General features: G+C 52.0%; 2 protein-coding genes across 5 annotated transcripts; one reads left to right on the top strand and one right to left on the bottom strand.

Moving 5' to 3' along the window:
- Positions 1-2735: 2735 nt before the first annotated feature.
- CAMKK2 (calcium/calmodulin dependent protein kinase kinase 2) lies at positions 2736-13955 on the top strand. 4 transcript variants are annotated; one of them, XM_084271801.1, is made up of 17 exons: positions 2736-2828; positions 3215-3713; positions 4366-4413; positions 4833-4886; positions 5035-5086; positions 5179-5312; positions 5912-5948; positions 6716-6737; positions 6992-7080; positions 7306-7505; positions 7596-7649; positions 8122-8195; positions 8724-8811; positions 9059-9154; positions 9665-9793; positions 12067-12167; positions 12531-13955. In XM_084271801.1, exons 2-17 carry the CDS (start codon positions 3276-3278, stop codon positions 12601-12603), a joined length of 1689 nt encoding a protein of 562 aa, XP_084127927.1. In that variant the 5' UTR covers positions 2736-2828; positions 3215-3275; the 3' UTR covers positions 12604-13955. The 4 variants fall into 4 exon arrangements, with proteins under 4 accessions (XP_084127927.1, XP_084127926.1, XP_084127929.1 ...); XM_084271800.1 differs by having other exon boundaries at positions 12528-13955; XM_084271803.1 differs by lacking the exon at positions 9059-9154.
- A 2482-nt stretch (positions 13956-16437) lies between these two features.
- On the bottom strand, positions 16438-23010 carry P2RX4 (purinergic receptor P2X 4; the record flags this gene model as incomplete). The annotated part of the gene is made up of 12 exons (XM_084272198.1): positions 16438-17129; positions 17771-17866; positions 17957-18022; positions 18103-18196; positions 19397-19533; positions 19877-20018; positions 20126-20206; positions 20382-20478; positions 20920-20992; positions 21075-21146; positions 22141-22288; positions 22880-23010. The coding sequence occupies 12 exons, from the start codon at positions 23008-23010 to the stop codon at positions 17097-17099; spliced, it is 1170 nt and encodes a 389-aa protein (XP_084128324.1). The 3' UTR covers positions 16438-17096.
- Positions 23011-24254: the final 1244 nt, after the last annotated feature.

Raw genomic sequence — 24254 nt, 5'->3', positions numbered from 1 at the left:
GCTCTTGGCACTGGCACTTCCACCACTGACAGTGACCAGGGAAAGCAAAATAGCCACTGGACTCTGCCCAGCAAGAGCTGATAACTGCTCTGCATGCTGTCCCCAGTTAACTTTTAACCGCAGACCCTCGGCAGTAGCAGGGGGAAAATCCTCCATGAGTGCAGTCAGCCTTGGTTTGGGTGGTTTGTGTTCCACTTGGCTACAGCTTTTTTTGCAGTGGATGGGCTGACCCCCATGGGAGGATGAAGGGATGGATGGATGGATGGATGGATGGATGGATGGATGGATGGATGGTCCAACCCTGACACTGTGTCTGGCCTTGCTGGAGGGAAGTGCGTGGTGGGGGGAAGACGAGTGTGTGACAGCTGGCAGGAGCTGGGGGCGCCATCCCATAACCCGCCCTGCGCATGGGTAGAGAAACAGCCCCAGGGCAGGAAGGACAGGCTGATTTAAGTCTGCAGCCAGTGCTGGCTGCAAGGTGATGTCCTCTGCACCCCAGAGAAATCAGCCGGTGTGTTGCCATCTGGAGGTGGCCACATCCCAGCAGGGACCAGGCAGGGACCACACGCTCACAGCAGGGTTGGGGCGGCAGGAGGGGGCTGAAAAAGAATCACTTGGCCTTCGCAGGGGCTGATTTTTTTGCTCCCATTCGTTTCCGCTGAGCCACGTGGACGCTGAGCAAGGAGGGGGGGGAGCTGCTGCCAGCGTTTCACAGACCTCTTTTCATTTTAATATCCCTCTCCTTGCTGAATTAGATGCGAGACTGATTGCTTCGATAATCCTGCCGCAGCCACTATGGGTTATATATGGATTGCAGCCAAAAGCCGTGCCGATAAATCATTCCTATACACCAGGCTGTTATATTTCCTGAGGATTTTGTGGGCATGTGCTGCTCGCTTTTACATAAGGATCTGCTGGAATTCATGCCAGAATGTACTGCTTTTTCCCAGGCAAGGACCCGGCTGGGTTGGTAAAGCCAAAGCCCTCAGGCTGTATTTCCCCTATTTGGGTTTATTCCTCCTATTGCAGCGATTTTACTTTTCCTTCTGGCTGGTAATACGGCTGTTCTCCTCCTCCTCCTCCTCCTCCCCATGTGCTTATGAAGGAGAACTGGCTGCGTTATCCTTAGCGCTTGTCCCACGTCCTGTGGGGCTGTGTTCAACAGTGGGATCCCACTTCTGGGTGTCTCTTGGGGAAGGCATCATCTCACAGGGCAATTTTTGGTGAAACCCCATGCTCGGCCCCTTTGCACACATGCAAAGGGTGGGTGGGGGGGAAAAACCACTCCAATTTTCCACCCTAGTCAACGTTAGGATAGTGCTTGGATGACTTTTAGCCTGTTTACAGAGCCTGGGGAAGCCTGCTCAAATTAATCAGCCTTGATATGTTTATCCTGGTCAAGCCAATTAACTCCCGCCGGCCAGGGCACGCTTGGCTCTCAAGTGTGGCGGAGACTTCGTTACTCAATTTTGCTCTCTAGCCTGGCAAAGTTCAGCACGAACCCGTGGAAGTTCAGATCCAGGCGATGCTCTGGGGGCACTGCGGGATGCCCGGCCATACTGTGCCACCGCTGGGGACCGGCGCCATGGCTGATGATGCTCCTGGGGTGGCTGCATCCCAGGGCCACCCCGATGAGCTGCCTTTTTTGGTTCGGGCAGGGTGAGGGCAGAGGGGACGGCACTCGGCATCAACTCCAGCTTCGGGGGACAGCTATTTATATGTGCCCGCTGGCGGGGCGCCCAACGCAAGGCAGGCCAGTGGCAGCCGGCCTCGAGATTCATCCCTGCAGGTTTGGGATGAATAAGGGGGGGTGTGTGTGCCTGTTTATTTTAATCCATTTTGGGAGCGCATTAAAACACGCTGCCATGGCCTCTAGCAGCACTGGGGAGGGGGGGAATTTTTGCAGCCACGAAGACCACGATGTGGAGCCCCAGCTCAGCTCGGCTCGGCTGGCAGCTCCCAGCTCTTGCCCAGCAAAGCCCCAGCCAGGAGCAGATTCAGCCCTGCGAAGCGCAGCGTTTCTGAAATAGTTTGTCCTTGTTGCTGTTCGTGGGCTTATTTATAGCCTTCGCATCCCCGGCGTTTCTCCGCACCTCAAAGCAGCGCAAGTGGCGCTGGGTCGGCTTTCGCCCCGAGCCCATCCTGCTCGGGTTTATAGACTGGTGTTGAAAACAGCAATTAGGCCATTGTGAAGCCTCGAGGAAGGGGGAGACAATCTGATTTCTGTACTTGACCCGTAATTTCTGCCGGGGCTGATTCAGAGTGGTTGTGCTGTGGGCGCATCACGGAAACTTCAATGGAGATGAGTGGAGCTAATTTTATCCAGCCGCCTCGCTGAGGTGTGGGAACCAGGCAGAAAAACGCCTCGAACCTTGTTCCTGCTTCTGGGCTGTTTGGTTGGGGATTTATTTTTTTATTTATTTTTTTAAATTTATTTAATTCCCTGCTTGCTTTTGTGGCAACTCATTAACCTAGAAATTAAAAACCAGCACCAGTGTCATGGCAGGGAAAAGTGGTGGCTTACAACCAACCAAGCATTGAAATGCCCTGGCTGCTGTGGGGTGCCTGTGGGTGAATGAGACAGTTTTCTCCCCTTTTAGACTTATTGTTTAATTATTTTTTAGAATATATGTTTATATATATATGTATATATATGAAATTATGTGGTGCTAACAGAATTGTTTCCCATTTATCCTCAGGTTCTGCAACCTGATTTTTACACAGAAGGCTGTAGGGGAAACCTGGGGTGAGGAAGAGAAATCGCTGGCAATGATGGGCTGTCGGAGGAGGCAGTGAGCTGAGGGTGCTGATCCTGCGCCCCACGCTTGGTAAGCAGGTTCCTGTGCCCGCAAACTGCTTCATTCGGGGGGTGTTTGGCAGAGACGTGTCTGCTCAGGCTGTGGGGCTGAGCAGTAAAGTGAGGAACAGGGTGGTGTTTGTGCTAGGTTAGTGTAGGGCCCGATCCTGCCCCTGTAAAATACCCTGCTGATGGGTGGTTACTCCCCAGAGGGTTCAGGTAAAGGGGGGGGGGCATGGAGCAGCTTTGGAGTTGAGCCCAGCCTCTGCCTGGGGTCTGCCCCATGCCAGGGTGGGTGCCCACCCCAGTGCCATCCTGTGCTGCTGCCCTTGGCTTTATCGTCCCCTCTGGGGTGAATAAATTAATTGGCAGAGTAAGGAAATCTCATTTCCCATCTGAGCTGCCCTGTGCTTGCAGGCACGCCTCTCACGCCTCTCCGTCGTCGCAGCGTGGCCGGGATGAGCCTGTCTGTCACACCATGCCATCATGCGTCCCCGGCAGCTCGCCCACACCGTGGCCCCTCTGCCCTGACCGAGGCTGCGGCTGCCGAGCGCCCGGGGTGCCGCGGGACCCCCCGCCGCTGAGCCCCCGCTGCCCCGGCATGGCTTCGCTCATCGTGGTGACCGAGTACGACGCAACGGCGAGCATGAGTGAGGAGGAGGAGATGAACGTGCCCGGCGGTGAGGGTTTTGGGGATGGACCGGAGCCGAGGGCGAAGCTGCACCTCTCCGGCCGAAAGCTCTCCTTGCAGGAGCGGTCGCAGCCTGCCCGCTCGCCCGGGACCGGCAACGGTGCCAACGAACGCTTCATCTACCCATCCCTCCCTTATTCTCCGGTGACGTCCCCGCACTCTTCCCCACGGCTGCCGCGGCGGCCAACAGTGGAGTCGAACCGCGTGTCCATCACAGGACTCCAGGTGAGGGGGAGTCGTCGCTACTCCCACGGTTCTCCTGCCCCACTCCACCCGTGGCATTGCTTCCCACTTGGCTCTTCGGGATAAAACATGTCTGCAGATACATGGTGGGAGGTGGTGAGACGTCTTGGTCCATCCTTGTACGTAGGGACAGCTCTCGGGGAGGTGGGATGGGTGGCTTGCCATGTTTTGTGCCTTTTGGAGATGCTGCCGGCTCTCATGGCCATGTTTTGGGGGGAGCTGGTGCCGTGCTGCAGTTTTCACTCCTACAAAAATAAAAGGGAGAGACTGGCTGAGATGTGACGAGCAAAGGTCCCTGCCTGCCCCCAGCCTGTCAGCCAACAGACAGCAAACAGGAGAAATAAAACCACTCAGTGCCCGGTTGTGGGTGTTAAACCCTCTGGGCTCTCCCGACTGCTGATCCCCACTGACACCTGGACAATATATTGCCTGTCCAGCCATTAACATTTGCAATTAGCTGTCTACAAACACGTTTATGGGTCGCTGGTGGAAGCTGCCCAGCCCCAAGTGGGTGCCTGGGCAGAGCAGAGCAGGGTGTGAGTTTGCAGAGAAGGTTTTGCTGGAGATGAACAGGAGGAGAGTGAACGTGAGTGGCTTCCTGCCTCCTGTCCGACCTCTCTGTCCCTCCCCGCAGGACTGTGTGCAGCTCAACCAGTACAAGCTGAAGGACGAGATTGGGAAGGTGAGTATGGGCTGGGTTTGAGGTGGGATGGGGAGGGGGGTGTGGGTTGGGGGCATGCTGAGATGGCTTTTGCTGCCGAGCTGGTGAGATGGCAATTTCAGCCACTCACCACTGCAACTTGGCCGGCTCCTCCACACAGTGCTGGTCTCTTCTGGCTGGTGTCCACTGAATTGGATATTTTAAACCCAAAATTATTAATTTTCCCTGTTCCCCCATTCCCCCTCCCTCCCATGGAACGGGACATATGAAGCTTCTCTTTGCCAGTGACGTTATGCCAGCCCACACATCCCACTATCCTGGCATCACCTGCCATCTCCGGTGGGGCTGGTTTGTGGAGGAGGCCAGAGCCCCATTTGGAGCTGTGGGGTTTTCTGGACCACTAACCCTAATGGGTTCCCCATGGCTGTGCCCCTCTCTAGGGCTCCTACGGAGTGGTGAAGCTGGCCTACAACGAGGACGATAACACCTACTATGTGAGTAGCACGTGTCCCCAGAGCCTGCAGTGGGCGGGATGGGGGATGTGGACAGATCCCCTCTGCTGACTCCGTGCCAGCCCCATCCCACCAGTCCCATTTTATCCATGATTTGCCCCAAATCCAACGTCTTTTCCCCCTTTCGCAGGCAATGAAAGTTCTCTCCAAAAAGAAGCTGATGAGACAGGCGGGCTTCCCCCGTAAGTAGTGCAAAAGTTTTAGGGTGGGAGGTGATCTGGGGACCCCAGGGGCTTGTTCCCAACCAGACACCCCATCTTTGCCTTTCCCGCAGGTCGCCCACCGCCCCGCGGGGCCAAAGCTGCCTCTGAGGGCTGCGTGCAGCCCAAAGGGCCCATTGAACAGGTCTACCAGGAGATTGCCATCCTGAAGAAGCTGGACCACCCCAACGTGGTGAAGCTGGTGGAGGTAAGTGTCAGCCACCCCCCCTTCCCGAAACTCACCCTGAGCATGAAGGAGTTTGGATGCTGCAGGGATGGGCTACACGTTTGTTTGGGCAGAGAGGAGCGACCACTGAGAGGCTGGGATGGCCACGGCAGGTCCTGCTTATGGGAGACTTCACTTTTCTCTGGTTTAAAAGGGTTTTAAAGGGAAACACAGAAAAAAATGGCAATTCCTTGGAAGACACAAGTGCTCAGATGGTTTTGGGGAAGAGCTGGTGTTTTCATGGGTTCTGTGGTACAGCCGCCCTGCCCTCCACCCACCAACTGCATTCAACAGTCCAAAAATTAAGGGATGTGCAGGCTGGAGTTTATTTGGCTCATGAGTCAGATGCTGCTTTCTGTGTGTTTTAAATATTTACTTCCTTGAAGTACAGCTATCTCTCTGTCCTCCTTTCCCCCCCCCGCACCCCCCAGCCCTTGTGGGTAGAGGCTCAGTGATTAGCAGACCGTGCTAACGGTGCAGATGGTGCAGGGCTGAGATGGCTGTGGAATAAAAAAATCCCAGTGTTTAATTTGCAAGCTTCTTTTGGTGCTGTTTACCTTCCTTTCTGCTTCTTTTGGCAGGTTCTGGATGACCCCAGCGAGGACCACTTGTACATGGGTAACTGCCCGACACCCTGCGGTGCTCGTGGGGGTTCAGAGGGATGGGGTTTCTCTCGGGGCAGCTCTGTGTGGGGTTGGGTCTCTCCTCCAGAGCAGCTATGGCCCGGATGTGCTGGAGGAGCAAATCCCCTCTAATGATCAGAGCAAATGGGATCTGAGTTCAGGGAGGAGACAGGAGTAATTTGTGGCACTCCGTAGGCTTTAATTCAAGGGCAGGTGCAGCTTTGCCACGAGAGGTATCAGCATTTATCTTCTCAGCTTTTAAGCTGGGCTGCTAGAAAGCCTCAAGACCAAGGGACATGTTGGCATCCACCCTACAAACGAGCTGCTTCCCCGCCTGCCTTGCTGACTGCAGTGGCTTGCTTGATGCAAATACCCACGCTTTTCGGAGGAGGCGTTTCTTTCCCACCCTTTATGCCCAGCCTGTGCTAGTGGAGGAGCGTGGGAACCCTGCCTAGCCCAGCTCAGAGGTTTGCTTAGAGCATGGACTTGGTCTTGTGGGCAAACTCAGGGTGTCAGGGTGCCTGCAGAGGTTGTTTCGCGATGCTGAAGCTGCAGCGTTAAGGTAGCTGGCAGCATTCCCTTAATTCTGAAGACAGAAGCATCCCAGACGGCGTGTACCACGCCTAAGATAGCATCTCCTTTAAAATAACCCAACAAACTCCATGGCTTTCATAATTCTTGTCATCAAAATGCCTTCGTGCTGGGGCTGTGCTCACAAAGGCCTCTAAGTGATGGGTAACCACCTTCTCTTTTGTGTTTCAGTGTTCGAACTGGTGAAGCAAGGGTGAGTATTGGATTCCAGCTTTAAACCTACCAAAGCATGAACATGAGATGGGTTTGCACAGCTCGGCCAGCCGAGGCGATGGGCAGGTTCATGGTGGGTTTCTGATGGGTTTGGGTAGTGGTTGTGGTTGTGTACAGCCCCATGTGCACCTCTGCTTCAGGCCACGTGCTGCTGCTGGCTGGTGGCAAAGCCTCTGGGACCTGTTGAAGTGCATCCGGATGGGAAATGAGCTCTGCTCTCTATTGCCTTTGCAGCCCCGTGATGGAAATCCCAACCCTGAAACCTCTCAGCGAGGACCAGGCTCGGTTCTACTTCCAGGATCTGATCAAGGGCATTGAATACTGTGAGTGTCTACGCAAAAAGGGCAGGATTTCTTATTTTTATTTATTTCTAAGTGGGGGCTGGACTTCCTGCTGGGATATGGAGCCGTTTCTGGTGGCTCGTGCTACTGCACAAGGATTTTTGAAGGTGGGGCTGGCGGTGGTTGGTGGAAAGGCTTAACAGCCTGCACATGGGCTTTGGGGCAATGTTGCTGCTGCTGAGTTGTTTGGTTTTCCTTTGGCTGCAGTGCACTATCAGAAGATAATCCACCGGGACATTAAACCTTCCAACCTCCTCGTGGGAGAAGATGGGCATGTCAAGATTGCTGATTTTGGAGTGAGCAACGAGTTCAAGGGGGCTGATGCCCTCTTAACCAACACAGTGGGCACCCCTGCCTTCATGGCACCGGAGACCCTCTCAGAGACCAGGAAAATCTTCTCTGGAAAGGTATTTATTGGTGACTTAAGGGGTTTTGGAACAATCTTCCTTACCCATGCTGTCTGTTGCAGACCTAACTATGATTTCTCCTCTCTGCAGGCCTTGGATGTCTGGGCCATGGGGATCACGCTGTACTGCTTCGTGTTTGGGCAGGTAATGGGATGGATTTTTCAGTGATCTGGAGGGATGGGGGTTGGCACGTCCTTCCCGTGCTGCTGGGTACACACTGGGATTGGCACCCTGCACCCTTGTTTGAGCAGTTGGGTATTGCCAAGGGGAGAAGGGGCTGTGCAGATGGGAATGGGAAACTTCAGCCCTTGCGTGGGGTGGATGCAGCCGAAAGGACCTGTGCTCCCCTTTTGTCCTGGGGGAGCATCCACCACCTCCCTGTGCCTGCTCAGACTTTTTAGGAAAGGAGTTGTAGTAATTTGGATGGTTTAGTCAAATGTTATTTTCATTGCTTTTCAAAGATGGCTTTGATGTAATAGGAAACCTTCAGGTGTCTCCCTTGAACTTGGTCGTTGCCCTCCTGTGAGGTCTGTGCCATCCGGATGCTTGGCTGATGTCTCAGTCCTGCTCCTTAACCAGGAGTTAAGAGTTGTTTTCCTCTCTTTCTTCATGGCAGTGCCCTTTCATGGATGAAAGGATCCTGAGTTTACACAACAAAATCAAGACCCAAACATTGGAGTTCCCAGATCAGTAAGTACCAAATCCTCCCCCCAATCCTCAGCTTTATTTCAAAGCTCATTTGAGCTGTTTTCAGGTGCTGCAGAGCAGGTCCTGCTCTGGTGCAGTTTGCAAAACTTAGGCTCTGAGCCCTTCTGTTGGCCCTGGGAAACATCCTTTATCTTAATTGTGAAGGCAACAGGGCTTGGGCTGCAGTAGCTGGAGGAGCAAGTGAAGTTGCAGAGGAATTTGAGGGCACAGATTGACCTTTGCAGTCACTGCCTGTTGGGTTTAAGCCTGAGTGGAGGTGGTGTTGGGCTCTCCCAGCCCTGTACCTGTGGGATCATGCTTTGGATTGCTCAAAGGGCAGGATATTTTGCTTCCCTAGGTGGGGTATTTGGAGAGAAAAGGCTGGGTGGCACCTGGGGGTACCTGGAGCTGCATCCCTGCTAGGGCTGGGGTCCAGCCCCGGTCTGCCCAGCAAGGCCCACAGTGGTTGGCACTGGACAAGCAGCACCCACCCCTTCCCTATCTCCTTTCCTCTCCCGCTCTTTTCCCCAGGCCAGAAGTTACAGACTTCCTGAAGGATTTGATTACACGGATGCTGGATAAAAATCCCGAATCTAGGATTTCGGTCCCAGAAATCAAGGTACCGCCCCAACCCCCTGGTGTTGGCTGTGGCTTCACTTCCATTGGGTTCTCCTTGCTCAGCTTTTTTTGGGAGTCAGTTTGATCGTGCCAGGCTAGGTCTTCCCCCCTGTGCCCAGGGCCCCTGGGCAGGTAAGTCCCAGTTCCTTCCCCTGTTCCGGGACCTGCTCAGCTTTGGGACCTTTGGTGCCTACAGAAGTCACAGGCAAAAGGAAATTCCCTGAGTACAGTATTTCCTCTGCTACCAGGAAAGTACTGTGCAACAGCCTTTCGCAGGAGATTTCTGGTCCTCTGCCCCTGCCGGAGCCTGGAAGGGGCGAGAAGCTGAGAAAATGGAGACTAAGGTAGGGGGAAAGGATGGCGGGGGAATTGCTGAACCATTCTGTGCTCCTCCTGCAGCCGCCCAAGACGCCAGGAGTGCGGGCAAGAAGGAAAAGGGGCTTCTGCCGTCTGTCGTGGATTTATTCAGGTCCAAGACTAGGGCTCGGTGGGTCTCCCCATCACCGCTGCTCATACGTATGGTCTGGAACAACTCACTGCTGCCCCTTGGCACTGTCTCATCCATAAGATGAGAGTGAAAATAGGTCTTCCTCTAAAACCCAGTGCTGTAGGTCACCAAGGTTATTGCTTGGTTGTGTAGATGGGGCCAGTGCTGGCTCTGGATGAGCTGTTCCCCGCAGCGCTGCGGTGAGACGGCTCATCAGCGGGATGGCACGGTCTCTCCCCTGCTCTCTGGTATTTGAGGAGCACGTAGGGGCCATAGCTTGGGTGAGGAGATGCGTTTGCCAGGCTTGTGTTGTTTGAGTTACGAAAAAGAGGAAATCGTTCCTGACAGGCTGTGTTATTAATTGAAGTTGCACCCTTGGGTCACCAAGAATGGAGCGGAGCTGCTGCCCACGGAGGATGAGAACTGCACCCTCGTCGAGGTGACGGAGGAGGAGGTGGAGAATTCGGTCAAGCACATCCCCAGCCTGGCCACCGTGGTGAGTATGAGGGAGGCGATGCTCTGTGGGCGCTCACTGGGCTCTGCTGCCTTCTGGGCTGGTCCCATGCAGCCAGAGGTTGGTGCTGAAGGGCAAAAGCTTTGGGCAGGAGTACACAAAAGACCTCCCTTCTCTTGGAAACAAGTGCTGTGAGGCGGGGTCTCAGCATCTCGCTGGAGGTGGCCATACCCCATGGAGCAGGGAGACACATCAGAGAGGTCCCAGAGGGACCTGTCAGCACTTTTGCCGCTCTCTGTGCTTGAGCTGGTTGATGGAGTTCAGGGTTTGAGCACATCTGGTCCAGGACATGCCCACAGCCAGGAGTGGGTGTTTTGGCCAGGCACGAGTTGCTCCTCTCTTGTTCTGCCCATCCAGCCACAGGAGCTGCAGGAGCTTCCCAGGAGCTTCCAGGATGGAGATTTTTATCTGGGCCACGGCGTGCGCCAGCCCCCGCCTGGAGCTATTCTTGGTGAATTCATCTCATTTCTTTTCAAGCTCATGTTTTTATTCTCCACACTGTGCTGTGCTGATGAGCACCACAGCGTAACCCTGCCCTGTGTGAAAACTGAAATCCTCCTGGATTTTGAACCTAAGGATATTTTTGGGTGCACAGTAGCCCTTACACTAGAAAAAATGATGAGTGGCCACTCACAGTTACCTGGCACAGTGTAATCTGCTGGTAGACACCCAGGCTGAGACTTTGTTTGGAGTATTAGTCTCCCTTTGAAGCCCCTTTCCCATCTCCCACCCGTGCCCACATCTGGCCCCGTTTCTGGAGCTCTCTCTCACGTTGGTGCCCTGCAGAAGTCTCTTTAACCGCAGGTACGTTAATATGCAAATGCACCTTGTGCTGCTGAAGCTGAAAAAACAGATCCTGCTCTAAAGAGATCACCGTTGATAAGGGGTTTTCCCTTTCTCTCCTGTTCGGAGGTGGCTTATTGCGATGCAGCGGAGGATGGCTCAGTGCTCCCAGCCCTGTTGAAAATCCAGATATGTTTAGCACAGCTCAGGGCTAATGGGCTTTTACTGCAGCTCTTGGCTGTTAAATAACGTGCCACCTCCGGGCAGATCTTGTATTTTCCCATTTTCTATTTGTTCTTCAAAATTACCCTCCAGTGGCTGATCTTTGGTGCACCCAACTGCAGGCGTTTATGCTTGAGTAAGAGATTCACGTGGCTTCAACTCTCACATAGTCATAGAATCACAGAATGGTCTGGGTTGGAAGGGACCCCAAGGATCACAGAGCTCCAACCCCCCTGCCACAGGCAGGGCCACCAACCTCCAGCCTGGATCTACACAAGGTTGCCCAGGGCCCCATCCAACCTGGCCTTGAACACCCCCAGGAACGGCGCATCCACCATCTCCTTGGGCAGCCAGTTCCAGCCCCTCATCACTCTCTCTGTAAAAAACTTCCCCCTAATATCTAATCTAAACCTTTCTTCCTTCAGCTTCAATCCGTTCCCCCTTGTCCTGCCATTATCTACCCTTTTAAAGAGTTGATTAAGGCCTTCCCCCACAGGACTCTGCTAGCACACACGTTTTGGATACATACGGGTTCCCGGTGTGCTCCGGTGAGCAGATACATAAGGCACAGAGGGATTGGGAGCGATATAAAATGAAGCTGGGCTTCACAGTGTGGGATGCACATGCCGAGGCAGGGTCCTGCACTGTTCACGTTGTTCTTTCCTCCTACCAGCAAAATAAGTTGGGGGATGCCTGGGAACAGCCCCGACCGATGCTTGCTGTGTTCCCAGCTGCCTCCCATGGCCACTGACACTGGCTACCTTTGAGTTCTTGCAGCCAAAGCTAGACAAACAGGCGATTGCCCAGCTTGGCTTTGGTAAACATTAAGGCAAATTTGTGCCAGTTCCTTCCTTTCCCTCTCCCATTCCAATGAGTTCTGCCAGGTAACCACAGGGAACTGGAGGGCTGCAGGTTCTGCATGCAGTGATCAGCCAGACCTACTTTTGGGGAGGAGAAAGATCTTCCCACACTTGTCTTTGCTTTCCTTTCCAGCATCTCACACCTAGCATGGCTCTCACGTGCATCTTCAGTTGTTGCACTATGGGGTTCAGACAAGGGTCCAGCCCCTGTATGGAGCAGCTGGAGACTTGTAGATGTGGTTCCTTCTGGTTTGGGGGTGGGATTTTTTTTTTTAAAAAAGGAGAACTTTGGCTTGTTTGCACTGGCTTGCTTAATTGCCTTTGGCATGAGAGCAGGATGTTCCTATTAAAATGGTAGCATCCCTGATGAACTCTGATATGATCTTGCAGATCCTGGTTAAAACGATGATCCGGAAGCGATCCTTTGGGAACCCATTCGAAGGGAGCAGGAGGGACGAGCGGTCGTTGTCTGCCCCTGGGAACCTGCTGCCGTAAGTGTCATCGCCTTGCCTCGGGCCAAAAGGACACCTCCAGCTTGTCCAGGGCTCTGGAAATCACTGCAAAGCACAAGAGGAGAACAAGAGGAGCTGGGCTTTAAATCTTCCATGTGGGGCCACACCTGGGATATTCACAGCCCGTCTGTCTGACCTGTAACCACCTTGTGGGGTGATTTTTGTGACATGGCATATCCTGTTCCTCCGCTGGGCTGAAGAGCATCTTTTTTTGTGGTGCTCCCAGGCTGTTGTAGGGGAGCTGGGGGTTCCTGAGGTCCCGTGGTGGGGAAGGGGCAGATGCTGGTATCTCACTGTCCACTGTGAGTCACTAAGCAAGTGTTTTATTTCCTTTTAAAGCAGGAAACAAGGCAGCGAAGACAATCTGAAATGCAACGACTTGCCCAACGTGGGAGAGGAGGAACTTCTTTCATGAGCATGACTTTATGGTTCTGTTGAGCAACTTGGTCCAGGGCACGTTATTAAAGAGTGCAGCTGAGGATGAGCAACGTTAAACAGAGCCTACACCAAACACAGCATGACATGGCGCTATTTTACAACGCTGGATGTAGAGCTTACACAGCAGCATGTTTTAAGACATCCGACTACTTGTCATAAACATTGAACATCTCCGATCACTTGGACTGCTGACTTCTCATGGGAAAGGTGCTGGCTGAGAGCAGAGAGGTGAGCTAGAGTCCTGAGCAGCAACAGTGCTTTGCAAAAAAAAAAAAATAATAGAAAAGCAAAAAAAAAAAGCAGTCAAACAACTGTGTTTGGAACTGCTTTTACCTGGGGCTAATGCCAAATAATTCCTGGGGACTAACGCCAGCGTTCCCAGGGGTGTTTGCACACCCGGCGCTGAGCACACACAGAAGGATGAAGCTTTTGCCAGGGGGCACAGACAACAGTAAAACTCCACGTGTGCACCTGGAGAGTTCAAGACCTACGGGAAATGTTGTTGCATTTATTTCTTGTCATTCTGGTTCGGTTTTAATTGAAACATCTTTTTAACTGCATGGGAACAAAGCAAACACCCACCTTTGCAGCTTTGTAAAGAATGCCTGTGAGCCAGGTTGTGTTAAACAGCATCTTCGGGATGTTCAGCAGGTGAGGTTAATTACCCCCCTGAGGTAATTAACACCTTTCCTAAGGTCTTGGTGTGACTGGGATTGGGTAAGTTGAGTATTGGGTGTATGAAAGGAAAAGGTATTTAAGGGCTTAAGTTCAGTCTGAACTATTTTTGCTGCAGACATGGGAGTGAAAGGTGGCGTTTAGCTGAATGTTTGTTTTGAACAGCAGAGGAAGCACTAACAACAGTTTGTTTCTAAATCTTTTACTTGATCTAGGTAGATATATTATTAAATATAAAATTCAGGGTAAAAAAATCCTTCACTTCCATGTACATTACATGGTTTACTACAACTGAAAATAATACAACTTATGCTATTTTTTAAGTATAGACTTAGGGCTTGCTTAGAATTTAAGATCTTAATGAAATACTTAGATTAGCTAGTAATTTTCAAAGAAACTTTTGTTTTCCAAACTCTTAACCTGGATTTTGGGGCCAATGCTATGTATTTTTTTGCAAGTTCGTTACCAGTAATTTGTGAATGCCTGTGGATCGGAGGCTTGTTAGTAAATTAAGTGTATGCCTAATTGTTTCTTACGAAGAGCTCTTTCACCTTCAGTCAGATTACTCTGATTATTTTGTGGTGCTTGTAAAAAAAACAAACAAACAATAATCTGTCGTGTGGTGGGAGACATTCTGGTGTCCAGGCTCACTTTCCCAAGTTCTCTGTGCTCGGCCAAAGCTGGAGGATGGCAGAGTGTGGGGGAGTTGAGAAGAGTCAGGAGTTGGATGCGGAAAGGGGTCGCAGTAAGTAAAGCTGTTTTGTGGGGTGTGAGACCTGGGGTGGGATGAAGGTCTGATGTCTTCTCAGTCTGATGTGCTTGTGTGACCTTGAATCAGTTCAAACGATGGCGTACTCTAAAGAGAGGGAGGATCTGAACATCCGAAGCACATAGGGGACTGTTATGGGGTAATTCTTTGCCCTGGGGAGGAAGGGACCAGGAGAGACCCCCGTATCTGGTTAACAGCAAGGTTTCTGCCTGCTAGCTTCAGCCACACATGCCCTGCCTTTAGGAAGTGACCATCCCCTTGTCTTCCTCGATCTTGGCTAGCAGCAGCACACCGAGCTCCTTGGCCCCACTGCAGTCGGTCCCGGCCCAGTTTATCCCTGGTTAGGCCAGGTCTTTGTTAAAGCCAGGACAGCGTTAGCAAGTGCGCAGGCGCCTACGCAAACTGTCCCTTGCATCTTTTCATCACTTGAAGCTTTGGTCTCCCTAAATCACAATTTATTACCAAAACATTGTGCTGCTGGCCTCTTCCCCCAAGCCAGTGAGGACGGTTTGTGGTTTAGGAGCAGCACTCCAGAGTTTGGAGCCATAAGACACGCACTGTTTTCCCTCCTGCTTTGGGCTGGAGCTCTGCCAGAGCCCTGTAGCTTTAGCTACAGGAAAACCCAGCAGGTAACTTGGGTGCCAGCTCTCAAGCTGCCTGCTTGCCCTTTCCTTAGCAGGACTATTCACTGCAGAAACACAGGTGAGAGGGCAGCTGGGTTCTCTAACCCTGTAAATGGACTTTTTCAGCAAAAAAAAAGGGGAAAAAAAAAAGGGGTGGGTGTGTGTTTGTCTGATTATTTATAGCTGGTGTAATGTGTGGTGTGTTTTGTTCAAGGTGAGTTGTAGAGATGCTCTGCGCTGCGTGTCTTGGGTTAGTGAGTTGTCAGGTGCCTAGTGAGATCGTTTACATTTACCACTTGCCAGAGGCAGCACGGCTTCTAACCGGCCTAAGCTGTCCCCATCCCTCCATGCCCAGGCACAGACTGGATACTGCTGTGGAATATTACCATGGTTTGATGTCTTACAGCTAACGTGGGCTTGGTTCATAACCACCCTGAAAGCGTGGCCCTTCCCCAAGGCACTCTCTGAAAGGAGCATCCCTCAGTCCCAGATGTAGAGGGGTCGGGGCGGGGGGGCTGCAGCCAAATACACGTTTCTGAAAGAAACTCCATGTAGATCCTCCCACCCCCACCCTTGTCAATTAGTTCTGGTGAAAGCCTAAAGTGTGGCTGTGTGAGGAAGATGTGTGGAAATGCATGAGCTGTTAGAGAAGCTGTACTGTATCAATCCGCTCAGTTCCCTCGCTGCTGGTCCTTAGTAGTGAAGCTTTTCTTTTGCTTTTCCTTACAGTGAAGTAAACATTTTTGCTTGTGCCTTGGAACTGGGCTATAGCTTCCCCCAAGTCCCTCCTTTTCAAGCAAGCCCAGTGCTGACTGTAGGCTTAATGCTGGGTACTGAGCCGTTTCGGCTCTGAAAGCACACAGGAAAGTGCTAAGGGGAAGCCAGGCCTCTTGTCTCGAGTGGGTTTTCTTGGTGGTCTCCTCTCACCTATCAGGAACTCTATCTGTTCATTTCTTTTCTAAGGTCCTGAACTATTGCTGATTTTTATACTGTTTGTTTAATGACCGAGGCTTGTGTTTTGTCCCTACCCCTTTATTATGCATTTAACTTTATCAGGTGTATCAAGTTTAAATACTGTGTATTTACCACTTTTAAATTATATTACCTAAGAAGAAGAAAAAAGCAACAGCAAACCGAAGTGTTTTTCCACACAGCTGTTCAAGCTTCTCTGTACAAGTTGAAATAAATGACATGCAACCAAATCTGGAGTTAGTTGATCAAGAGCAACCATTGGGTGGTCTTATCCAGGTCTGAGAGTTTGCTTATTGAAGGGGGCTTCACAAGCACTGGGGCTCTTAGGCTAGGATGAGCCCAGGTTGGCTCTAGACCCTGCCTAAATCAAACCCCACTGTTCACACACACGGAATCAAGGGCCAACTCTGGGAAAAGCACCATTTGAGTGGGGACACGAATAAAGAATAAGCCGAAATGCCACATGAAGATAAAAGCCAATGAGCTGTGCAAGCCCATCAAGTACAGCAGCTTGGAGCCAGGTTCTGGGAGTGGTGAGCATGGGAGGTACGAGAGAGAGTAAGACCCCTGCTCTGCTGACCCTGGGGCCCTGTTAGCCTGTCGTCCCCCCCCCCACCCCCGCCCTCTAACTGCTGAGAGAATGAGGCGGGAAGCAGAGGGCAGTGTGGCTTTGATGGCTCTACAGTAATGGGTGGTATCAGTGTAAAAGGAAGATAGTTCACTGACCCTGGGGAAAAATAAACAGGCAAAACCCAGCTCAGGACTTCAGAAGAGGGTGGAGAAAGGGTGATGTTTTATTAAAAAGAAAAGACATTTTAAAGTAGTACCCCCAAAATTCGACAAAACAGAGAAAAATCAACTCTGTAACCAGTAAATCTCTTCCCATGGCACAATGGAAGCAGACACAGACTGCTTTCTCTGGTCTGCAGCCACTGGTGCTTGGGCACACAATGAAATGGTAGGCACAGGCTCAGCTAAGCATCACGCTCCTTCACGGCAAGGAAAAACAATTTGACAAGAGCAAGGAACTGCTCTCCCCAGGTTAGGCAAGCCCCAAGCAGGGACCACATTCACTGTAAGGAAGAACCTGTGCCTGTTACCTTGTGCTCTCTGCTGCCCACGTGCTCAGGGCCAGGACTCTCATAATGATGATGTCAGAGCAGGCCAGGTCCCAGCTGACCCAGTGCAGAGTCCTGGTGTAACAGCACAATTCTCCTTCTGTGCTTAGTGCAATTAACCTGGAAAGATGCAGATGAGGGGCAGACCCAGTTCTGTCCAGAGGTTGGCTCCAGCCACCAGAAGTCGTGAAGAACAGTGAAGAAGGTCCCTTTCTCCAGTTTGTTGCCCCTTCCTTCGTGTGGAGAGGAGGTGGGTTTCGTGGTGGGGTAGAGGAATGTTCACAGCAGCAGTTGGTGCTAGAGCAGCAGGAGGTCAGGACTCGGTCCCATATGTCTCATCGACTCCCTGTGAAGATCAGAGATGACAGTTCCCTGCTGGGAGGCAATTCACTTCCCCCTTCCTCTCACATAAAGCTCTCTGTGCAGGCAAACTACCCTCTGCAGCTCACGGCTTTGTATTTCCAGTGCTTCTCATTCAGAAATCCACCTCCTGCCAAGCACAGGCTGAGCTCTGCCCTCAGCACCAGCCAAAGGAGCACCACTGCCCCACTAAATCCTTCTGCCAACATCTGGACCCTGAACAGAGCCATAGCTGTCAGCATCCCCGTCCTGTTGAATGGGTTTGTTCTCAGCAGCAGGAACCCCCAAAAGCCAAGGAAGGATTTGAGGGGGGCAGAGCTGTTGCCTGTAGCTCTCAGAAGGCAACTGGCAATGACTGCAACCCAAAAAGGAGGTGCAGTGGGAGCACAACAAGGTTTTGAACATACATTTCCCTCTGAAGTTTAGTTGCCCAGGAAACATGACAATATTTGTTTCTAACGTTCCTCCCTGCCACAGCTTTGAGGTAAAATTTAGCTTCTCTGGCAAAGACAGAAGCTTCCTCAGAGCTGTGGTTCAGAATTCCCTGTTTGATGTGGACTTTCTGCATCCTGTTTCAGAATCTGCAGAGTCAGAGGAGGAAGCCACTTTGCTTTCAGGGATGCTTACCAGTTCATAATCCTCCACATACTTGTATTTCTTCTCCCGATAGTAGTATTTCTTCTTCATGCAATACAGAACAACAATGTCACAGAGCACTGTCGCCTAGCAGAGAGCAGAAGAGGTTAAGACAGTGACCCTCAGAACAGAGGCACTAACCCAGAGCTGAGTCCAAGTGCACCCAGCCTCACTTACCACACCAAACAGCGCTAAGCCAGAGCCGATGTTAATCATGGTAGGAATTACATCAAATTTTCCTGCCTAGAAGACAGTTACAAGGGTGAGTACGTGTTTTTTCAGCATCCCCAAAGCCCTCACCAGAAGGAATTAAGCCATCCTACCTTTCCAAACACTATGATATCAAAGCGGATGCCATACGCTTTGACAAGCGTCCGTGATTCGGTGCCATTACTTTCCCTGTAGTACTTAGCAAACCTGGAGGGAAAAAAAAAAAAGGTCAGAGCTTAGCTGGAAATGTTGAGGTCATTTATGTGATCATGCAACACCCAGGTGTGTCCCCCATCCCAAGAGGATGGGCTGAACAGAGGTGCTTTCAGAGAAAAGCCCCAAAGGGTGGAGAGTTCATGCAGACAAGCACATGCAGGAAAAAAGAACAGGAGGATTTAAAACAGCAGCACAAGCCAAATCAGGAACCTTGCAAAGCACAGGAAGGGGAGAAAGTTAGTTTTACTAGAGGTCAGACAGGAAGAAATTCAGTGACACATGGGGAATCAGCACCCTCAGACAGAGGGGACCAGGAGGCTGCGGGAGTGCAGGCAGCCAGGGGAAGGCAGGGCCAGAGCAGGCAGCACAGCTCAGCCTGGTATGCAAAGGCTGTTCCTTGTCCCACACAATGGGACTGCGGGCAAATAACAGGGGACAGGGATGAGGACAAAGAAGTGAGGTCAGACTTACTCTGCCACAGGGTTGACTAAGGCAGGAGGAAGTATAGAAGGGGGTAGAAGAAAAGAGAAAGAATTGGTAAGGGGCTGCACCATGGTCTGGAATGAGCAAGAGCACCTAAGAACCTGCACCAGCCGGGCTGCAATACCCTCCAGCTGGTACCGCCTGACACTCCAACACCCAGTTCCCTCTCAGGGAATTCATTCAAGTCCCACCAAAAGAGATCCCCTGTGCTAAGCCAGTTTGTGGTTCTAGAAACAAGCCCTGAGCCACATTTCCTCATGGCCAGGACTGTCAGAAATCTTAGTAAACTGGTTAATCCATATTAAGACAGCTCTGAGTCTGGACACACCCAGCTATCCAGCTCCGTACCAGTGGTTTTACTGGAGGTCCTGGACCTATCCATACTGGCCTGAATGTATGCCACAAGGGTAACTCCTGGTTCAGCTAGGGTCTTAGCTATGGCTACGAAAAAGCCACTTTCAGAAACGGTCACCCAAACACTGATGCAAATATGACAGAGTCAGTGGAGCTTCACCCATCTTCCACCTCTGCTGTAGTGTGCACACAGTGAGCATCCCACCTGCTCTGTGTTTTAGAGCATCAGGGAAACTCTCCAACTTCAATAGCACCAACAAAAGCATGAGGACAACCTGCAACTGCCAGAGGAGTGCTGGCAGCCTGCAACGCTGTGCCAATGAGAGAATGGGGTGCCTTCCATGGCCACCTTACCTGAAGTTGTAGCCAGGAGAGACAGTGTGGGCAGAGTCCTTGCTGTCGAGGCGGCGGAAGGAGTACTTTGGCACACAATAGGAAGCAGCTCTGTCAAGGTTGCAGTCCCAGTTGATCTGCAGTGCCATGACTCCACCCTGTCAAGAGGAGAAGAGGAAAAGGTGAGCAGTTCAAGTGCATGTCCATCCCAGCACTAGGTTCTCAGCTGACCAGGACTCTGATTTCCTGGCCTTTATCCCAACCCCAGTCCCAGTCCAACAGTCTTTCCCTCTGATACAGAAAGACCTTGCACATAACCCCACCCAAACAAGCCAAGGTCAAGTATTTGTCAAGTCGAAATGACTTCAGTCCCTTTGGTCAGAGCAGCTCTCCATTCTGCAGCTACTCTGTCCTACAGAGCTGCCACAAGGCAGAGGAGGACAACCACCTATTGCTCCTCTTCTACACAGCTGAGCCCCAAAAGGAAGGTCTGTCAAATACCTCCACAGCCATTTCCTGGAAGTTCTGCCCTGCAGCTTCAACTATTTTCCCTAAGCGAAAGATAGGGCAGAAAGGATCCGTCCGGGAGTCATAGATACAGTTCTTGAGGTAGGTGGAGGTGATAGTGGGGAGGATGTTTCGCCTACAGGAGAACAGAGAGAGATCTGTTGCATCTTCTTCCACTCTTCCAGCCCCCCTGTACTGTCCAAAGGATCAGTCAGCACAATGTGTATGTGTCCCTGTATTTACTTGCTGAAGTTGAACTTGGGGTACCAAATGTTGTTCTTCACCAGAATGGTGAAGTTCTCAGCTTCCTGCAGGAATGCTGGCCTAGAAAACAAGAGGAAAAGTTAAGTTTCACTTTTATCTTCACAAAGAGGAATCCGCAGGGACTTGGTGATCTCCTCGTCAGCTTTTGCCATTAGCCCCTCGCAGGGACAGAAACATCAGCTGCATACTGCTTGCTTCCCCTCAGGAGGGCCAACACAGAGGAGGAAGCACTCACTTGGGTACATGATAGTCATCCTCCACAGGGCACCACGCAAGGACTTCACAGGTCTTGATGCTGCTGTTGTATGGTACACATTCCCCAGTCTGGATGCCTGGGAAGACACGTGAAAGGAGGTACTCCTAAGCAAAACCACAGTATTTGCCTTGTGGTATCTCCCCACCCCGTAAGGTGTCAGCACTCTGCTCAGAGGCGAAGAGCCAGAACTGAGCCCCCTGTTATCTTCCATTGCAATCTGTACTGCAGTTTCAGAGGAAGATGAACCAGGGCCTTTTCTGAGTCAAATCCTTATCTATGGAAAATACTGCTCCATGGACTCAAGGTCTTGCAAAAGCCCTCACCTCTGTTTGCTAACTCCCAAAACACACATCTGTCCAACATCCACCCAAACCAGCCCAAGCCCATCTGCTCTCCTCCAGAAGTGTAACCACAAGCTTCCCTTTCTGTTCTCTCAGACATGAGCGAACAAGAACAAGAAGTGAGATGCTGCTTCCTTCACACAGTGCAGAGGTATCAACACAGGCCAGCTTCTTACCATTGCTGTGGGTGCCAACATATCCTGCAACGCAGTCGCTTTTCACCTTGCACTTTGTTTGATCATCTGGAAACTGGAAAGGAACAACAATTACAAAAAACTCTACAAACTCCCTCCCTTGCACAAGGCAGGATCAAAGCAGATCCTGTACCTACCTCTGGGCAGCGGCCTTGGCTCTGGTTCAGTGTGAGTATGGCATTGGTCATGACAAACACAGTGTTCTCCTGCTGAATATGCAAAACAAGAAGGAAATTTAAAAGCAACGGACTGCAAAGAATATCCAAGGCACTGCCTCAAGTGCCCTTGCTGGCAGAGCCCAGGTGGCCCTGCAGAGGGGACCTGGACAGTGCTGGTGTGCCATTGAAGGAGCAGAGTCCCACGTGCATCAGCTGATACCACTGCCTTTAGGCAGAGGAGGGAGTGTGGGACCAGAAACCCTTTCTGTCCTCCCACTTGGTCCAAATTTCCTCACTCCCATTATGAAAACAGAGATCACGCAGTTCCTCAGGGGAGTCGTGAGGCAGAGGCAGAATTAAAGCTCCAGCTGCAAGTCTGAGCACAACTCCCACACCTTTATTATTAGAACTAAGACCAGTCCTGCTCTGCTCCTCCACTTCCTTTATTTTCAGATCTGTACAACTTGGGATCTCTCATTTGCTTCCAGCCTGCTGATATGCAAATACAATCACTCAGCCAGAATCTGTGGCTTTTTTTCCCCCCCACACTGCAGCTCAGACATGAGGTGACCTGCGACCAGCAGCTTGGCCATGCCCACCAGCCCCGGAGGCTGCCACGTCTCGCTCACGCAGCGCAGATTCCCACAGACACATGGTCAATCAGTAACTACAGCAACACCTCCCGTTCAGTTCCGCATCAAATGGCTTGTAGGTTATTCTCAGTGTTCCTGCCAACAAGTCAACTTGGAGTTGTTTACTTCAGAAAGCAGGAAGAAAGAGGACACGTGGTTACTGTTGGGAGTTTTTTCCTGAAGTCTGAAAAAATCTCCCTTCTATACAAGCACACACAGAGGCTTCTGGAAGCCACCTTCCCCCAGGTTAGCAGTGCAGGTGCCCAGCATGATTTGTAACAAAGCAAAGCTGCTTCATTCTTTCTTATCAAGGTCACGCTGGGGCCAAAGCTGCTGCAGACCTTGGTGAGCTTTGACACAGCAGTAGCTGGTTGTTAGCAATATCTTCCTCTGCACGTGAGAGCGATTGATACCTGAGGAGGGATGACATAGTCAGCCACATCCCAGATCCTGGCTCCCAAGGTGGATGTGTTTGTCAGCGTTACTCCTTTCACCTTCGTGGTTACAGAGCTGACCACAGAGTCTGTTTCCTGGTAGCCTTTCTCCCACACAAAGACCCAGCTGCAAGAAAGATAATAAAAAAAAGCCGATAAACATCATAAACCAGCACAGGAGGTGGGAACGTCTCCTTTATTCGTGTGTCACTTGAAAGGGCCGGCCCAGACTTTCACAGCTCCCCTACAAAAGGGTCACAGGCCCAGCAAGCTCCTTCCCGATCCCCTTCCTTGCTTTCCCCGGTTGGGCAGGGCGCAGTTACAGCTTTTATTCATGGCCCGGCCGGGGGAAGGACTGGCCAGGCTCCCTGCAAGCTGCCTCCTCACAGCCCAACAAGCCCAGCTGGGCTGTCCCACCACCAGTACATCACCCCTCGGTGGCAGCACCCACCGCCGCCAACGCCCCCTCAGCCGCCGCCTCCCGGACAGTAACGGGGGTCCCGGCAGCTGGGAGCTGTCGTCCCGCCCCTCAGCCCCATGTACCATGGGGGAGTTTTCCATCGAGGAGCTGCCCTTCCTTCCCTCCCGCGGCCGCCCATAGACCGCCCCCCACCCCTCCCTTCCTCCCCCCCCAGCCCCCGATTACAGTCGCGGCTGCCCACGGCCAGGGAGGGGGACGGACGGACGGACACACACGCCGGCCGGCAGCGGGGCTCACCCGATCACGTAGGCGAGGATAGCGAGCTGTACCGCCCGGTTGACGAGCCCCACTTTGCGGCTCCGGATCAGCACGATGCGGGGGGTGTCGTACTCGAAGAGGAAGCTTTGGAAGGCCCCGCACGACACCATGACGGTAGCGGCCCGAAAGGGCGGGCGGGAGACCCCCCCCCGCACCGGGCAGCGGCTGCCGCGGCCCCGCAAGAGCCACAGCGCCCCGAGCAGCCCGCAGAGCGCTCCCGCAGCCCCAGGGCTTGTACCGGCCCAGGCTTTTTGATTGCCGGCCCCCACCCCGGCCAGCTGGGGCTGCCTGCCAGCTGCGGCTCTGCCTGCGGCCGCGGAGGAGGCACTGGCTGCCCGGAGGCGCCGTAAACTCCCTCTCCCCGCCCCCCCGCCGCTGTTTTCGACAGGGAAAAGGGATTTCAGCGCCGCTCTGAGCCCTTCGGGGCTGCCCGGGATAAGCCGGGGCTCGGCAGCAGGGCAAGGCTGTGCCCTGAGGCCTCCCGCTGGCGTGGGTACGGGGTGGGGAAGCACAGGCGGTGGGTCATCCTGAGGAAGATGCTCTCACCCTAGTTGCTAAATCTGGGAGAGTTTTTTCGTCATGCTACTGACTGTTAGCAAGTTTATGGGGAGTTTTTCACCTCCACACTGGCCAGACGTGAGTCACTCTTTACTTGGAAGTCTGAGGTCATCAGCCCTGTGCTGAGCCTAGGATACCAAGTGTGACAAAGCAGCTGGATGGACAATCTCTGGCAAGGACCACCCTAACAGCAAGGTAAACGTGCAGCCAGCTCAGGGCAAGGACAGACCTCCTGCCTGCAAAAGATAGCAGAAGTATATCTAAAGTTGCCACCCTCCCATCCACAATGAGCAAATCCTTTATTTATCCTCTTGCAGAATCAATCTTTGCTATAAAAGCAGAGATCTGCACCTTCCACCTGATGCTGAGCTGCCCAACACTACGCTTATTTTAGAAACATCACCAAAACCCCCATAATAGCAGGTACATCGTTAGATGATGCAAACTGACAAACTGGCAGTAGGAATTTCAGACAGTACAAAACTACTGAAGAGACTTTGAGTCAGCTATAGATGAATAAAATGCTCGATGTATTACAAAACCAGTCAAAACCCAAAGGACAAAGAAAGAGGGGAGAGGATAAGGAAGAACTTACATGCAAATGTGAAAGGAGATTAAAATCAGTCAAGTGAATATTCAATGGAATTCTTTCCAAATGGAGAGTCAGTTCTTGTGTCAGAACAGAAATGCATTAATGCCAACCAGAATATTTTCCCACTCTAGATATATAAGATGCTGTAAGGTGAATGTTAATACAGTTAATGCTTATTACAACTACAATGCAAATACAGCTGGA

This window comes from Gallinula chloropus, assembly GCF_964237585.1.
Source record: "Gallinula chloropus genome assembly, chromosome: 17".
Taxonomy (NCBI): domain Eukaryota; kingdom Metazoa; phylum Chordata; class Aves; order Gruiformes; family Rallidae; genus Gallinula; species Gallinula chloropus.
This window is presented reverse-complemented; position numbering and strand designations above follow the sequence as displayed.

What these genes read in the sequence shown, in the direction of transcription:
- CAMKK2 (XM_084271800.1), top strand. Translation starts at nt 3,276, where the DNA reads ATGCCATCATGCGTCCCCGGCAGCTCGCCCACACCGTGGCCCCTCTGC. An exon ending in TGAAGGACGAGATTGGGAAG is followed by an intron (nt 4,414 to 4,832) that starts GTGAGTATGGGC and finishes GCCCCTCTCTAG; the next exon opens with GGCTCCTACGGAGTGGTGAA. An exon ending in ACGTGGTGAAGCTGGTGGAG is followed by an intron (nt 5,313 to 5,911) that starts GTAAGTGTCAGC and finishes TTCTTTTGGCAG; the next exon opens with GTTCTGGATGACCCCAGCGA.